At 43.2% G+C, this 18,487-nt stretch overlaps 1 protein-coding gene across 1 annotated transcript in view; it reads left to right on the forward strand.

Moving 5' to 3' along the window:
* Window positions 1-711: 711 nt before the first annotated feature.
* CHN2 (chimerin 2) overlaps window positions 712-18,487 on the forward strand; it is a 164,155-nt gene continuing 146,379 nt past the window's right edge. The window contains exon 1 of the mRNA XM_086742592.1: window positions 712-993. Coding sequence (XP_086598718.1) covers window positions 945-993 — 49 coding nt within the window. The 5' untranslated portion in view covers window positions 712-944. The remainder of the gene's footprint in view (window positions 994-18,487) is intronic.

Raw genomic sequence — 18,487 nt, forward strand, 5'->3', positions numbered from 1 at the left:
AGAGCCCGGTGTCGGTACAAGAAAACGGATGCCAGGAGGGAGGGAAAAAAAAGAATAAAAGGGAAGAAAAGTGCGGGTGGGAGCGTGCCAGGCGGGAGGGGGAGAGCCGCGGGAACGGAGGAAGGAGGCGGACAAAGGGCGGCGGGGGGCGCAGCCCTGCCCCAGGTGCGGCAGCCCCGCTCCAGCCGTAGCTGCACGGTAGCGGGGGGGTCTCCGGCGGCAGAGCCGGGGGGCGGCGGGCCCCCACACTGCGTCGCCGCCGAGCGGGGCGCCGGGCCCAGGCGCTCAACAGGCGCTGCCGCCCCGCCGCGCCAGGCGGGACGGGCGCCGGCACATGGCCGGAGCCGAGCTCGCCGCCAGCCCCGTGCCAGGCGGCGGAGGCCGGAAAGGGGCTTGGCCGCCGCTCGGCGGGGCTACCGCGCCGCCGGGGCTCGCCCGCCCGAGACCCACCCTGCCCGCTCAGCCGGGGCCGGCAGTGCCGCCGCTTCCTTTGTGTGCGTGAGGGGAGCTGCGGCGGGCGGGCGGGAGGCGGCGGGTCTCCGCGGCGGGCTGTCAGCGCTGCCCGCGAGGAGGCGGGGAAGGGAAGGGACGGGAAGGGAAGGGAGGAGGCGAGGGAAGGCGCTGGCAGGGCGGCTCTCCCGTCCCTCGTCAGAAGGTAAACGCTGCTCCCCAGGGCGGAGAGAGGCACTGGCAGCGCCGCGGGGCTTTTTCCCTGACCTGCCGAGCGGCTTCGCCCAGCCCCAGAGAGCGGCCGGCAGCGCCTCGGCGGGGGCGCCGCCGCCACCCGCTCCCCGGCGGCGCGGGGAGCCCAGCGCGGGCTGCGGTGGCGGCGCGGCTCGGCTCGGCGCGGCTCCGGCACTTTGCGATGGGCTGGCGGCAGCGGCGGCCGGACAGCAGCGGGGGCCGACGCAGGGCTCGCAGCTAAGGGGCGAGGAGGGGGGACCATGGCCGCATCCAGTAACTCCAGTTTGTCCGGCTCGTCGGTTTCCTCCGGTAAGTTTCTCCGGCGAGCGCCGCATTTCTCCCCTCCCTCCATTTTAGCAGGGAGCTACCTGCCCGCAACGCGCCTCGCCGTCCCGCCCGCCCCGAACGCCGCGGTGACCCCCGAGCGGGCTCTCCTCGGGGGGAGCGGGAGAAGGGGGCGATGCCCCTGCCCGCAGTGGACTGCCCCTCGGACCGGCGGAGGTGAAGCTAGGACGGGAGAGGCGCGGCAGGGCCCAGCTCGCCCCCCCGCCGTGTTTTTGTGTGGGGCAGGGGCGAGAGAAGCCCCGCGGCCGGCTCTCTGGCCAGGGTAGCAGCATCCCTCCCGGTCAGGGAAGGGGCGCGCCCGTGGCCCCCGCGCAGCCGCCGCCGGCACCTTACCAGGTGCCCCCGCCTCCGGGTTTGGGTGGCCCGGGGTGTTCCGAGACCGCCTCGCACTGCTGACGGGTGTGCTCTGCCTCTGGTGGTCCTCGCGGTGCAGGACCAGTCCCGCAGCGCAGGGCGGGTGCTGCGCGGGGCGCTGCGCGGGGCTCTGCGCGGGTGTTGCGCGGGTCCGACGGGACGTGCCCCTTGGCGGGCGTCGTGGCGCCCTGAGCATTTTGAGTACTTCTGCAGTACTGGGAAAGATTAAATTCCCAATCGGGATTAAAAAAAATGTTCCAGGTGAAAAACCTCCCCTAGGGCCGTGCGCGGCTGTGGATGAGCCTGCGCTTGCTCTGGGTTTTGAGGGTGCGGGAGTAGGAGGTGGAGTGGTGCGGGGTTTGGGGTGGTGCGGTGAGGAGGGCCGGCTGCCGGCGGAGCCGCAGGAAGACGGAAAAGTTACGGTGCATTTCTGAGCGAGGCAGCCCGAAATTGAAAGCAGTGGTGTAGTAGTACCACCGCCTGCTGCTTAGCTCGCTGAGCGGTTCCTTTAATGTTTAAGTGATGAGAAATTGGCAGAGAGTAGTGTCCAGGCTTTTTAGTGGGCTGAAGGAGTAAATAGAAGGATGAACAACTTTGAGGTTCAAGGGATTTGTGACTCAGTGTTTTATTTGAGGTGCCAGATAGAGAATTTGTATCTTAAACATAGCAATATGTGCTGTGAAAAGCAGACACGCTCCTTTGACTATCAGTACAACTGCAGAAAAAAAATAAAAATAGATTTAAAAGGCAATGAGCAGCTATGTTTTTTTAAAGATGGTGTATGTATGTGACTTACACAATTTACTCTATTGTCACTGTTCCAGCATGTGACACTTACAGCCAGATTCAAAGAAAGAACAGGCTGCTAAAAATAAATATTTATTCCAGCTCTTTTAATAAAACCCACAAACACTGTGAGCCTTGATTGCCTTAGCTAGAAAGCACCTGAAAGAAGCAGACATGAGAAATTCTGCCTTGTGTTCGTGTTTGCAATGCAAGAGTCGCAAAACCAGAATGAAAACAAGCAAGTGTCATCCCAACTAAATAGAGTGTTAGTTAAAGTACTTGTTTGGGCAATGCGACTTTTATTTTATGAATTATTTGTGTATTTTTACATCTGAGTTATAGGACAAAACCAGAAATAGCTCTAAAAGCCCAGACTGGAACCCGGGACTCTGTTCCTTGGTGCTCTAACCATTAAGCTGCAGAAGCGTGTCCCCTGTGTGCGTAGCTTCCTCGCTCCACAAATCTCAAGGTGTTTCTTGCATACTGTTCCAGCTTCTGAGAAAGGATGCTGAGTGCATGCTGCTGAATCCCCTATGGCTTTACAGAATCTGGGCTCCAGGACCTGACTCCCGAATTGGCAAATGGGTCTCCCTTGCAGCCTTGGTTCAAATGCCTGAAGAGTGGGAGCTCAGGCACATCCTTGGTCCGAGCAGTTGATATCAGCGAACTCCAGGTGGCCTCCTGCTCAGCAGGTGAATCTGGGACCAGACTTAGCATCTAGCTGAGGAACTGAGCTCTGGGCTTTAGATGCACATTCTTAAAAGTCAGAGGTTTTGACGCTTGACAGTACCCTGCTTTGTATGAGGCCTTTGGCTACAGCCCACAGCAGTTTGTGGTTTATCTCGTTTTGTATTTTTGCAAGGATGAGCACAGCTGAGCCTTGGCCCATGGCTTGGGGCTTTTAGATGCCACGATATTACAACTAATAAATATTGTCAACTGCTTCATAAAATAACTGAGTGCCCTTGGCTTTCATAGCTTACAACCTTGGATTTTTTTTTGTTTTGTTTTGGTTTTGTTCCAGTGCATTCAGTCTATATTTCTTCTATGCAAATACTAACCAAAAGTTACATTTGCTGCGGCACGATAAAGTTTCCAGTGTTAGCAGACACACCATATCTGACTGTGCAGCTGTATTTTGGGTGTCTGTGGTTTCAGTTCTGAGAACTCTGCAAGTTTTAGAGCATATTGTTTACACGATCTAGCCAAACAGTCTTGCTTTTAAGTTTAATTTGATAGAATTTATATGTATATTTAACTTACCAATATGAAGACTTCCAAATAGTATTATTATTTCTGTTCCACGGAAGAGGGAAGATTATAGTATCACAATATATTTTACTAATGGAAAAAGGAAGTGAAGTTTGTGGTTGATAGCAGAATGCCAAGCTGCAGGACTCAGCTCTGCCGTTGACCTGATGCTTGGCCTTGAGCAAACTGTGTAATGTGTTGCTGGATCTTTTGCCTGTCTTTAAGAGCAGTTTAGTGTTTGTCCATCTCATAGGGAACTTCTGAAGCCAAATTAAAGCATTGCTTGTATAATCCTTTCAGATTTTGAAGTAGCATAGGAACAATTGCCATATTTGCAAATGCATTAGCTTCAGCAAAACATGTATTTTATTTTTAGTTTTTTAAAAATATACAAGCATTCTGTGAAGAAACAGAACTGTTCATCTCGCGACCATATAAATAATTCAAGTGTGAGATGACTGTCAGAGTTTGCTGTTGTTTTGTGGTAACAACAGAAAGTCTGCCTGGCTTCTGTACTTAAGTTAGTGTCTGTAACATCCAAATGTGTGGTTAGGTTTGAGCATTAGTATGTGATACTTCATAAATCATAGGTGACTTGTTTTAAGAACTTCTGGGGTTAATAGCTGACCTGCATATGCATAAGTACAAGTTGAACTGGTTGATTGCCAGATTCTGGCCCATCTGGACACAAAGTGGTGCAGAGTATCTCCAGGTTCCTTCTGTTCACATCAAGATTTTGGTTAACCTCTACGGCCTGTGTGGAAAGGCAAGGGTTAGCTAGAATCCATCTTACAAGGAGTAAAAAGGTTTATTGACTGAGTGATAATTGCGGAAATTAGAGTTTGAGTGGCAGATGGGAGTTTTCATTCACTTTTTTAAAGGAATGATTTCTTCTCTCTTTTACCCACCTTTCTTAAAATAGAGATAGTTCTCCTTCCTTAGACAGCATCCACCTCTACCCTTCCATTGTAAAATCATGTTTCTGTTATACAGGTTCGCACAGATATGTTGTAGGAACAAAGTAGTCACATTAGGCCCAGGGGGAAAAAAGTCTGCTCTTGAATGCTGACTGCTGAAGCCTGAGAAAGTGTTACTGCAAGTGACCATTTGCGATATTTCAACCATTTCTGTTTTGATTCCTGCCAATTAATGTAGATGAGAAAAAATGTTAAACAGGTTAAATATATTTAATGTGAGGAAGGTGCCCAAGAATTTTATGGCCTGCGCATTTACGTTCCTGTAAATGCGCAAGTGGGATCTATAGTCTTCACTTGAACTTGTGTCTACATTAAAGACCAGAATTTAGTTCTGTTGTGGAGCAGTTGTTTATAAGCTCTGCCTGCACAGTGGCACGGCATGGTGGTTACCTGTATCTCTTGTGCAGATGGGGACCTGACGTCACAGACAGCTATGACTTCAGCTGTCAACTAATTGTAAAGCAAGAAATTGTACTTAGGAATCTGTTGCTCCTTTGCTTTCAGAGCTGGTCAACCCATCCCTCCTTCAGAGCTCGTGTCTGTGCTACTCATCTCAAAAACCACTGTAAGGCTGCTAATTATAGGTTCAGTCATATCAGGTACTTTCCCGGGCCCCATCTGAGAAGAGCCTGTGAAGGATTTTTTTCAGTAAGCTAGCACTCACTAGTAACAAAATCTACAGGAGACCTGTGGGCATTTTGTATTGTATTTCTTCATACATAGCTTTCTGCTTTTGGTGGCAGAACTTAAGCTGCTCTTTGACCACCAGGAGTCGTGTTTGAAGGTGGCTGGGGCAGAAAGGGGTATCCTGTGCTGAGGGAAGAAGGTGTGGGCATGATAAGCAGTTAGTTAAGCATTCTTCTTTGGGCCTTGGGTAAATCTGTACAGCATTTGAAGCGCTGAAATTATAATTACTTGCACTGGGGATTCCAGTTTACTTTCCTGTAATCTCTTCTATAGCACATGCCCAGGTGATCTATTAGCTGTATTGCTTGAAAGCCCCTAAATTTTGTTACTCTCTGTAGATGAAATGCTGACTCAACCACAGGCAGCATCTTTTCCTTCTCTCCCACCCTGTAAAGAGGACTGTATATGTTTCTATGCCTTCCTTCAGCTGCTTTCTCCTTAAAATAGACATATTCCTTTGCCACTCCCTGTCTTAGTATTGACCCTTATTCTCACTCATTCTGATCCTTCTTTTTTTTAAACTTTGTTCTTGGTGGTGAAACTTTTTGGCTTTTTCCTGGCAAACAATTTACCTCTCCCATTTCATCACCCACCACTTCCAGTTTCCTCCACCCAGTAGCCAAATACTGATTGTACATGACTGCCGAACTCGAGGCTCTGCTTGCTGGAATGTAAATACAAGCTTGAGTGAAGAGACCTTTGTGGCTGTGTCTGCTCTGCTTGTCTAAGGAGCAAGAAAATCCAGCGTGCTTCCCAGCTAGGCTCCATGCAGTGATATTCCCTGGGTGTCAGACATCTCGGCCTCTGCGTGGTTGTGCCAGCCACAGGTAGCACAAAGGGGCGATGAATCCCAGCTGCCTTGAAGGCCTTGAGCTCTGCTTGAAAAGTCTTTTGGCAGCTGGCCTCCTTGTAATGGCTAGATAGGTTAGATAGCTTGGGTTATCTGTCAAGTAAGGGTCCACACTGAAGGTAAATGCAAATACAAGTCTGCTAAATGATAGTGTATAGCGAGGCTTTCTCCTCCAGCAGGACTTGAACTGTGCCAAAACTGTTGCCTGAGTCTGAATCTGTGCTATAAGAATGGTAACACTGGGAGAATTTGGATGAATCATAGAATAGTTTGGGTTGGAAGGGACCTTTAAAGGTCATCTAGTCCAACCCCTCAGCAAGGAGCCGGGACATCTTCAATCAGATCAGGTTGCTCAGAGCCCCATCCAACCTGGCCTTGAATGTTTCCAGGGATGGGGCATCTACCAGCTCTCTGGGCAACCTGTGCCAGTGTTTCACCACCCTCATTGTAAAAAATGTCTTCCTCTTCTAGTTTAAAAGCTTTAACCCTTTGTCCTGTTGCTACAGCCCCTGCTAAAAAGTGTGTCCCCATCTTTCTTATAGGCCCCGTTTAGGTACTGGAAGGCCACAATAAGGTCTCCCCGGAGCCTTCTCTTCTCCAGGCTGAACAGCCCCAACTCTCTTGGCCTGTCCTCACAGGAGAGGTGCTCCAGCCCTCTGATCATCTTCGTGGCTCTCCTCTGGACTCACTCAAACAGGTCCATGTCTTTCCTGTACTGAGGACCCAAAAGCTGGAAGCAGTACTCCAGGTGGAGTCTCACGAGAGCAGAGGGGCAGAATCACCTCCCTCGACCTGCTGGCCACGCTGCTTTTGATGCAGCCCGGGATGCGGTTGGCGTTCTGGGCTGCGGGTGCACATTGCTGACTCACATCCAGCTTTTCATGCACCAGTACCCCCAAGTATTTTCTCGGCAGGGCTGCACTCAATCCCTTCATCCCCTGTGAAGACCCAAGGCAGATATGTAAACCCAGTATTTTGTGTTTTCTGTGAGCTCCAGAGATAAATTTGCAGGTGTTAAGGAAGACATGGAGGTTGAAGGGATAGCTCTGCGCCTTTCTGCTTCCTGTCCGAATTGGTGCTCCTTCATGTGCTGCGTGCATTTCAAGTAATACCTGTTATTAGACAAGGTGATGGAGTTGAAACACATAGGCAAGCTTTCTGCTACGGGCCTGAAGAAGGGCTTGTGTGTCTTCTTGGGGGATTTTTACATTTTGTCTGAAAAATTAAAAAATTTTTAATTGAAAATCAAAAAACATTTTTCTGTCTGAAGCTCAGGGGAAAAGGCCTGCAAGTATCACATAAGCAGTGATCCTCATTTAATTAATAATGAAGTTTATGGTTCATAAACTAATTCTTGTAATAAATTGAAAGGCAACAAATTGAGTTTTTTAAATAAATAAACAGAGATGTGTTGTTTAAAGGCAGCATATTTCTCAACTACAAGTTTTCACACATATGCTGCATTTCGAGATGGATAAAAAGACCCTTACTGAGGGAAGAAGAAAAATCTTTGATGGTTCCAGTAACTTAACAAGGTCAAAATAAAATATTAAAGGCTCATGACTCTCTGGGGGTCATGAAGGTGCTATGATGTGAAATAGGCAGATATATTGTAAAAATTAAAGTCAACATAGGCTGATTTTAATTAAGATGCAAGCAAGTGAGAAGAAATGAAATTACTATTGTACACAGATTCATTCTAATTGGGAAAAAGATTAGTAAGTGACAATAGATGTTTATTCTCAATGATTTAATAGAAATAGTGTTGTGAAAATGGCACATGAAAGCTATTTAAATAATGCTGCCATTATGCTGATAAGGTGCTACTTTTGATTTTTAAAAGGGCAATAAGAGTTCTTTTTATTTCTGTTCCTCATGCCAAGCTTCTGCTGGCCAGGGTGCTCTTTCTCTAAATTAAAGCTGAAGTCTTTTGTATTTGGTGATTATAAATAACTCACCATTCTTATTAAAAATAATAAAAATTCAAAAGGGAAAAATGCCAAAATACCCCATTCTGATGTAGTAATTTGTTCAACAGTTAGTTACTGAATGTGTAGGCTGTGATTACTGAGAATAAAATAGCCTGGAAATTGGTATAATACACGTCTGCTTCTCAATTTAACTTATACTGGTACTCTGTAAAGCAAAAGTCTTATTCTTCTTACGGATCTGCTTGTCTCAGAGACATATGTAGAAGATCAGACGAACAGTCTTTCATGCTGTCATGATGATGACCTTTTTGGATACAAGTTCAATTGACTAGTTCTTGCCTTCTGTTTGATGGTTCTAAGGAGGCTTAGATATGCCAAATGCTGAGTGATTGTAGGCAGAAATATCTTACGTTAGTGAGCGTTAGGCACAGTCCTCTTGTATGCCCATGCCCATAATGTTTTACATGGTTCAAATGATAATAATTTGGCTATTATGGGGCATAGGTAAGTCTTCAACCTGGTGTTTTAGATTAAAAAAATGTTACTTTTTTAAAGTTGCTTTGTTTATATACGTATCTTTGGCTAAAGGGCAAGAGTGGCTGGATTCGCCTTGCTTGCACCGTTGAGTGCTGGCAGAAGGTGTTCCCATGCTGGGGAGCCAGTCTGTTGTCGCTTGTTCTTCTCTCCTACAAAAGCAGGAGATACCTAGGAGAGTAAATATTTGGAGAACTGTATGTTAAGGAATGGCACATTAATATTGCATGAAAAAGCTTTTGTTGCAGGGAAATGTAGCAGGATTTATACAAGATGCTCTAAATCTGTAATTCTGTATATATCACATTCTGTACAGGTATAGTCACTTTGTCTAAGAATTATATACAACAGCTAGTGTAAATATGTACTTTTAGCTGCTATATATGAGTAATGACCCACTCTTACTGTATTTTTCTGACCTTTGATTGTGAGAATGTAAATTTGAATTTTACATTTGGAGGTGATTATTACAAACTATGACTCACGCGCAATTCAGCAATAATAGTTTCATCACCCTGTTTTACTCAGCAGTAATCCAAATCCTGGGGCTGGAGAGTGAGTGTATTCCTGGTAGAAGGAAGCTGATGTTGCAATAGCGTCCTTGTAACATTAATGTGCTTTAAAGTTTACCGATGAGTAGGTTGAAACTCAACAGCGCGGGCTGATGCGTTTGGTAAGGCAAAGAGAGGTTAAAGGGTTTTTAAAATTCAGAAAAATGTGCAAGTGTCGCTTGTCTTGCTTCTGGTGTTATTGATCAAGGTCATCATGAAATAATTAGTTTAGTAAATAAGACATCTGTTCTGAGGATGTCTTTATCAGGCAGTCTGATTCTCTCAAGACAAGGTGTCTCCAGGACGGTGTTATTACTGACAGTGTAGAAAGTACTAGGTGGGCCCTTGCTTATCCTCAGTAAATCACATGTCACCTGCTGCGACCTGTGTGTCAAGTCACATTTCTCTGTTTCCTCTTACAAGCTTGTCATGTAGCTGTTCCTCTCCCCTTCTCACCTTCTTGTTGGCTGGTTAAACATTGCTCGTAGCTTTTAAAAAACCAACATGTGACAAAGTGCGTTTGCAGTGTTAGGCTTTTTATTTCATCAAGGAAAAAAATTGAATGTTAGAAGAGACAGAGACCTCAGTTTGAAAATGAGGTTCAGCTTGTTGAGCAGATGTTTAATTGCTAAAAATTTGTCTTATCTTGACAGATCAATTGGTTAAATATTTGGCTTCGTGTTACGGCAAGGAAGAAGAATGGCAAGCACATACAATGTACAGGCACACTGAGCACAGCCACTGCAAAGGCAGGCAGAAGTTCCTGGGAGAAGGTGGTTCTGCTCCTCACAGGTGGCCTGTGCTGTTTTCAGAAGCAAAAGACGTCCGACAGCTCTCTCAGTATTAAGTTTACTGTCAAAAGACATGGAATATCTGCTGTAATATATTTTTGCTGCATGAAGCTGCATGGATTCTGCCTTAATCCCCCAATAAACTAGATCAGAGCACCCCAAAGGAAAGAGGAGAGGATGAGGGGATCATGAGAGATAAATCTTCCATTTTTAGCTTTTCCAAGGCATCTATGTGGTTGCTGATAAAGGCAGTTGCATGGTTTTTGGCGTGGTTGGACCCTGCCTTTCTGTGCATGTAGCACTGTACTGTTTCTGCGTATTATACAGTGCTGTGGCCCCACAGACGGTGCCAGCCCTTGCATCTCCTGTTTTGAAGCAGTTATATTGTGTGGGCACGTGTAGCTTAATAGAGAACCATATCCTATCCTGGTTAGGAGTTCAGGGTTAGGAACTTCGTAGACAGAGGCATATATAAACTGTGGAGGACCTCTTTGGCATGGAACATTAGGGATGCTAGTGACTGTTGTGGGCTATTAGCACGTTTAGGTAACTTCACAGGAGATAGAGCCGTCCACTGTCGTTACATGTAATGATACCACCTCTGTCTGAAGTCCCTGAGCTTTATGTAGGCTGGGAAACTGGTGAAATATGTACGTTATATGCCTGCTGTATCCTTTTGTACTTCTTTAGGTATCCACTGATAGACACTGTGGGAGATTATCTATCTATCTGACCCATCGTTGCTGTATTTATGTATATAGCCGGTAGAGTTACTGCTGAGTCAGCGTACTGTGACTTCTAGGTCCTGCTTTCTATAGGCAAGAGCTCCTAGAAGTCAGGAAAAAATTGGGGTGGGTGTGAAATCTGGGATGTGGACGTTCTGTGTTGCAGGTTAAAAACAGAACCAAACCCCACACCTATGTTGCAAGGAGATCTAATAGGAAAATCTTACTAATATTATGCTCTATAGAACAGCATATGGATTTGTCTCAAACTCTTTTTCTTCCTTTGATTTAAAAGCTTTTTCATTCTTCTCCTTTACTTTATGAACATATGACCCAGCTGGATTTATGATCCAGCTACAACTGGATCACGTTTCATTCTTTCTGATTCCAATATTAAGGCTAGCAGTTAATGAATTTTTAGGAGCTAGAGTAGAGTTTTTCATGTAAGGTTCCTCAAAGTTCCAAGATTTAGGGCTTTACAAAAAACGTGAATGTTGCAATCAAATTTCTGTATTGCACAGAACTGTCACAAAGCTGAATTAATTCTTTGTAAAAGATTTTGCTTTTAAAATGAAAAACCCTTTATGAACACAAGGTATTAAGCCCTGACCCTTCAAGCTGCTTGGTGCCTTCTGTTCCCACTGCATTGAGGTAGTAAATCAGCAGCTTGCAGGACTGGGTAGTTGCTTATCCGAGTATTTTTATGCAGTTTCCATTAAAGCAGAATCTGCTGTTACGATGGGGCAAATTATTATAGGCTACGTAGTAAACCTCCCCTCCTCCAAGTGCTGGTACATAACATATTTAATATTCAGTGCATTTACATCAAATATATATAGAACATGTCAATTCATTGGTGATGAATTTCCAAGGATTACGTACAAGACTTAAATTACACATAATTTGTATAAATACCTGCTTCTCGAGAGAGAGTACTCTCCGTAACTCTCCATCTCCTGCCAGGCAAGCGAAGATGATGGACAGCTTTTAGTATCACACTGTGATTACTCTATATTTGTTTTATTTTGCAATCTGAAGCTTGTAGTTAGACTGGTTTTTGTTGATGAACTTATTTACTGAATTATTGAACCCTTTGATGTCTTAACAAAAATGGAAAGACACATTTTAATTCTAAGCTTACTCATGCTCCTTTGTGTTTAACATATTGGTGTATGTTGGAAATTTTGTTTAAGTTTAGAGAGTAACTGTGAATAATGACTTAAATAGGAGTGGCTGCCATGGATGGAACTTCAGTGCTCCTGAGTGAACTGGGAGTGAAATTAAAGCTATGGAAATGGTGATTGACAGGCATACTTTTTTCTCCTCTTCCATTATGACACTAAAACCAGCGTTAAATCAGTAAACCACTGAGAAATAAACAAATGAACTGGAGGATGGAGGTAAGTAGATGTCAAGCTGGTGAGAATTTACGAAATTATGTAGACAAGAAAAAAGATGGCTTTATTTAGGTTGCGTAGACAGAAGAATACAGGATCCTGGACTCTTTACAAAGCAGGTTGCTGTATCAGACCATGTTAGTTGACAGAGGGAGAATTTTATAGATTTTTAATGTGGAACCTCTGGTCATTTTGATACAAAAAGAGTACGTCCTTGTGTGTGGGAGAGAAAAGCCTTAGGTGCATTGACAGTCTGTTAAAAAATATTGAGTGTTGGGTTCAAGATTTATCTGGTTTTTGTGATCGAGTGCACAAGTGGGGAGCTCTAAGGCGCAACTGAAAGCATCAGTTGTTTGCTGTGAAAAATTAGGTAATCATCTTTTTTTCCTCTGGTTGAACTAACAATTGACTGTCAGAAGCATCCCCTTCATGTTTTAGGTACACACATGATACAATAAGGAGGTTTTGGACTTTTATGGAACTCTGAGAGCTGCATTTCCATTGATGCAGTGCCTGGGGTGACCACTGTGGTGGCATTCCATATTGCAGTTTGAATGATTTCTCCCACAATTTGAAAAAGTATCGTGAACACAAAAGGAAGAGGTTTTCTGGGTGTGCTGTTGGGGAGCAATGCTGGGTAATGCTATTGCGCATTGCTAAACAGTTGTTCTATTTCCTTTCAGAAGTGATGGATTAGTTCATTCAGTAAGCTCCAAGAAAGAAAGAACAAGAAATTATCCGCCCAAATCCATTAAATTGCCTTATACCATTGATTTTTAAAATAAACCTGAAAAATGAAGTTTAAGTGCAAAACCAAAGAGTTAAGTGTATTACTTTTAATGATTAATGTAACAGTAAATCTTTAAGCACTGGCAGCTTAAGAAATCAACACGTACTGTGTGATTTCTTCTAGAACTACAACATTTGGCAGATGTATATGGGCTTGTTTGCACATAAAAATTATTTTTAAAAAAAGTCTTAAGAGACTCTTAAGAGACAAAAAATGTTTGGACATGGAAATATTATGGAATAGTTATTCTGGAACAGCGATTCCTGAACGCTATTCAGTTAAGTTATAGTAATGTAGATCATTGAATTGAAAGATGTAGAAATATAGCATTAATTATACTCATTTGTTGAGTAATGCTAAGCTTCTCTTTTCTTTTTCCCTTCTGCTCAATGTATTCTTGAAAGGTCATTGCTCCCTTTTTTTCAGAGACAGAATGCATTCTTGACATCAGAAACTTAAACCTGAACCTGCCATTGTAAGTTTTTTTTCTTCTTTTATTTAATTCTGTGTTATCACAGAAGCTGATCACATGATAGTTCAACTCTAAAAGGATAAAACGACGTGAAGATAAAGGTGACTCATTTCAGAGTAAAACTTTGCTAAACAGAACAGGTCCTTATTAGTTAGAAACGTTCACATCATGCGTGTAAGAGGTGCAATTACTGTTGTTTCATTTATGCTGACATACATTTATGTAGAGATTGCGTGAAAAGGCCACAGGGAGATTGGTGGCTATATGAATATAGAATAAATGACAATTTGGGGCCCAAAAATCTTATAACTTGTAGAATGGCAGAAGCATCAGGATAGTGGGTGTAAACTACAGTCAAAACAGTGAATAATTGGCACACTGTTATTAATTACATGTATCAAAATGTGTGTGTATGTTTAAGAAAATAGCAGGAACAAGAATGTTTAGGGAAATAGCAGGAATTTGCCCCCCACCCTTCATGACCTGTTTCTTCTTTAATTCTATTAACTAAGAAGGAAGACACATTGTCTTCAAAGAGTTGCTGCAGAGGGCTTTGGCTCATGAAAGCCTTTTCTGTCTTGTATTTGTTTCAGGTCCTTTGATCTCTTTTGGTTTGATGAGTACATGTCATCGCTTGGTATTGCAATTGCTTCCTCTTGCTCAGATATGACAGTAATAAATATATTCACTGAGGAGTGTAATTTAAAATCTTTATTATTCACAGTTATTGGCAAGTACTGTAGCCTAAGTGGTGAAAATGAGGGGGAGTCTGGTTCAGGTTGATTTTTTTTAAATAATTGATCCGTCTTATCAATATGCATAATAAGCTTCTTCAAACAGACTTCTCAAAAATTAAAGAAGAAAAAACTCAATATAAAATGATTGTAAGTGTAATTGAGTAGTGTAATTTACTTTCACTTTACAGGAAAAGGCTTTCAGCTTCACCTCTTAAGTCGCTTTAGAAAACTTGATTGAATATATTGATTGAAAACATCCAGAGTGTCTAGAAAACATAAGTGTACACAAATTCATCGGAATGGGATGTTTTATAGGAAGAAAATCCATCACTGTCTAGGGTTTGTAAGTATGTTAACTTCAAAAGTACTAGATATACCATAACAGACAATAAAGAACTTAATAATAGCAGGACTTTTTGACAAATATTTTTTCATCATTCTGTAAATGCTTAACTAATCCTCACAGCACCTGTTTCATAACTGGGAAGAAACTGGGCAGAAAAATTGAACCACCTAGATACTACCAGGACCTAAAAATAAAATCAACATGGAGTAAAAACGTAGGATTTTTCAGGAAACATTCTCAATTTGTTAGAGAAGGAACTGAGGTCCCCCCTTGGACCTCATTGGGTGCTTTGGCCCATACGAGGGACATATTTAGGACTTTTTTTTTTTCCCCTTAGTATAGTTTACCTAATTTTTTGTTTATATGATAGTGTGCCACAAATTTGTCTTATACATTTTCGTTTCTTGTTGTAAAATCGGTTTAGGACATGCTTTGTCTCAGTAGAATTTACATTTATTTTTGGTTTTCCTTCCTTCCTCATATATACTCTCTCCCTCCAAATGTAAAGCTTTGCTACACTCAGGCTGGGGTTAGGGACAGTTATGCGTGAACCAGTTAAGTAACTGCAGGTAACATCAGTGGAGTGAACAGTGTTATCCTGGATTTTTGTTCTGACAGTTACTTAGTCTGATACTGACTTTCCCCATCCTTGATGATCAGACTGTTCCCTAGTAAACATTTCAGAACAGATTTATTCACTGATATATACTTAAAGAAGTTGATGCTGTTCATTTTTGAGGCTGTTGAGTACCATTTGGAAGAGCAGCTGCTGAGGTAATGATTTGGATGTGTCCCCTACTACCCTTGAAAGGAGAAACATTGTGGGTGTACAAAACCTTTCCAAAGTATCAACGCCGTGCAAGCCTGAAAGCATTTGCATATTTTATTTTAACGGATTTTTTTCCCACCATGAATATGTTTATCTTGCTTGCAAATACTGAGTCTGATTGTGTGATGTCAAGCAGGAATGACTTCAGGATTTTTTTATATATCTAAGGTTCCCATAAGCACATGAGCAAGGGTATTTTCTTTCTGATTACCTGCCAGGCTATGACAAACTTAAAGAAATACGATCTTATGGGTAAGAATCGGTAGTCAGCTCAGTTTACTGTATCCTGTGATTTATTGGAGCCTGCAGTCCATGTAATGGAAGATGCCAGCTCTCATTTGAGGGAGCTCTAAGAAAGAATGAGAAACTTACCTGAACCGGCTTTCTGAAATATTGAGGAAAAAAAGAGTTTTGTAGTGAGGTTATTGCTTGAAACAAAACCAAATTTTAGGCCAGTCTGTCTCCGTCTCATTCCCACTGCTCATCCCAAAACAGCCCTTCTGCCTAGTGAACACAGCAGTCTTTATAATCTGTGATCCTAAAGAGCCAAACCATGGGGAATTTCAGCCAGGTTGCACGATTGGAGAGTCTGGCTTTAAGTTTTGTAAGAGAAGTTAAGTTCCAGGACTGGCTGACCTGTCCGAGCCATTTCTCAGTCTGTCTTCTGTCTTGCCTTATTGTAGTTTGAGTTTGCTTTGGTTTTGTTTGGGTTTTTTTTTAGTTATTTAACCTACAGTAGCTCATGAGTCTTTCTGCTTCCATGATTTGGACACAACTCCAGCTTTCAGAAGGTTGTTTTCTTGCTTCTGATAACCTTTCATACCCTGCTGTTCAGCTACGCTGCCTTCCTATTCCACTTTCTGAAATCTCTTTTTTGTTGTGTGGCATGTATTTGCTCTCAGCCTGCAGTGTGGTATCTCTGTTTACCATGCTGCCTGGGAAGATTTAACTCTCTTAGCTTCCCCATTTAGCTGGTTTCCTTTTAGCAAGATTTAATGTATCCTCCAGGGTGACTTAAAAATCAGATTTTGAAGGTTTTATCAGTCCTGTCAAAATTTCCTAGTATGTGTATCAACACTACCTACAGTTACAAACCCATTAAAAATGTCCAGACTGTAAAAACTATGTGTGAATGTGTTAGCACGTGTGTCTGTTCCTTGTAGATAGGGAACAGATAATCATTCTTGACAGGAAGAGTAATTCTAAATGTAGAATCTAGGCAGTCAAAGCTGGGGTTTGTTTGATTTTATCAGGCTCTAAACCAGCAGAAACTGTCCCTTCGGATGTGACGCTGCTGTCTTCGTCTCCAGTGGCTGCTTGGGGCCAACCAAGCTGCTTTTGCACCCAAGGAGTCTGGGGAGTGAGGGCTCAGATTTGGACTCAGTTAGAGATGGTTTACCAAGACAACTCATACAATTAGACATAATTTTTGGAGCCAAAGTAGGCAAACTTTATTCCTGGAGGAATCTGGAGCGCTCCTGTGAAATTGTATGACTTTGTCAGAGCTGACTGATAGATCCAGCCACAGGCTCAGTAAGCGTTAATGAAGGAGCTTAATAAGTGTGAACCGATGTGGTTTAAACAAGCTTAGTAGAGTCCTGTCACTTAGCTGTGGTATTGTTTGTAATGAAAAAGCTTTTTATAGAATCAGAAAACATAAGGGTAATTGGATTGCATCATAAGACATCACTGACACTCTGCTGCTTAAAGGAAAGGAAAAACGAGCAGGATTAGTAATTTTAAAATATTGTGATAGAAGGTAAAAATTTCAGAAAAGATGAAACAGGGAGCAGGCATTCTTTCTTTAAACTGAAATGATGCAGCTTGTTTAAATTTAATAGTAGAGTCAATATACGTTTACATGTACTTAAAAGCTGTCACATTCCCCAGCCATTAATCTTGATCTGACCTATTCCAGGCGAGAAACACGCACTCTGTGAACTTTTTTCTTTAAACTTCAAACATGAGCTCTCTTTACGATAATATATTTTCCGTGCTGTCTTTCTGAACCTTTCTCTGTGTGTTTGAGTTTTACAACACTGAGCTTTATCTGAAAGCAAATTTATTTTTAGAGCTTGCAAGAGAATAGTACAGCTGCACGAGTAAGATGCAGAGACTGAACAGCCTGGAAATACCCCTCTCTGAGAAGCATCTCTTCTTGGCTGGTCACACTTGATTTCGGTTTGCCCATGACATGAACATGTACAGAGTGTGTGCCGAAGTCCTGGCTTGGGTTAAGGTTGTTTGTTTATAGTTTATTAATGTTTTTAATTGGATTTTAAGATGAGTGGCTCTATGTTAATTGAGTAGGGATAAGCTTATACTGAAATGTGTTCCTGTTAATGCCTAGGGAGGTCTATTCCAGACGTAGCAGAGGCTTTCATCCAACTGGATGATGTGTTCCCACCTCTCCCTTTCCTCAGGCATCTCCCTGGGGACCGTATTTCTCCGTAGTGCATCTGTCCTGCTCTGTGCAGCTCCCCTCCGCCTTAGCAAGCCTTGCACCCCGTGCACCCTTGCTCACCATTGTCACTTTGCTCACAGTCATCCCCAGCGCTAGAGGAGATGCGCAGGAAAACAGAGGGACGGTTTATTAAGCCTGACTTAGAGCGGAGTCGCAGGGTGAAGATCCAGGAGGCAGCTTGAACTGGCTGAACAGCTTGGAGAGAAGGGATGTCCCAGCCTGCTGCCCAGTCCCGGTCCCTGCTCATGCTGCCACCGTGCGCAGATCTGGCACTCGTTGCATCCTTCTGTGAGCTGGCAACCAGCACCGTTTGAGAAACAGGGCTGACAGTGGAAAGCAAAAATCTCATGCTAGCATTTGCTTACCAAGATTCTCCTCTCCTTTTCCCAGTATCTATCATGCAAAATCTGATGTTTCTTTCTCTTAAGGTATATGGCATGTCAATCACTTGTTACAGCTTTGCTTTTTTGGGCTTTACAAAGTGCCCATCCCTTTCTCTTCAGCTCCTCTTCTCATCCTCCCTTTATTCATAACTGTAAAACCTTTTGGTGCCTGTATAATTCCTTTCATGTAGGAAGCAATATCTGTTGTGTTTATGTACGTGGATTTTGCTAATTCCTTAGTGTCTTATGTTTTGATAGAGTGTCTTTGGATATTTTTATGAATTTTAGCACAGCTGACCGTACTGGGAGCTTTCTGAGAAAAAGAAAGACAGTATTCTGCATTACAAACAAAGCAAACATGGTGCTAAGGAGAGTCTATTACCATGTGATGGGAAGCCATAAAATTCCAAAGTTGAGAGTCCAGGTGCACCTTTTTTTGGGCTGCTGTCAGCATCAATGTTAAAATGTAATTGTCAACCATGTGATGAAACATAACTTTTCAAAAAATAAAATATAACATACAATTTGTGCTTACAATATTGTCACATCTCTGATACACTCTGTATTTTATTAAGTATGTGAGCTGCAACTCGATAAAACTAC

The sequence above is a fragment of the Chlamydotis macqueenii genome, chromosome 2, assembly GCF_036417535.1.
Source record: "Chlamydotis macqueenii isolate bChlMac1 chromosome 2, bChlMac1.mat, whole genome shotgun sequence".
NCBI lineage: Eukaryota > Metazoa > Chordata > Aves > Otidiformes > Otididae > Chlamydotis > Chlamydotis macqueenii.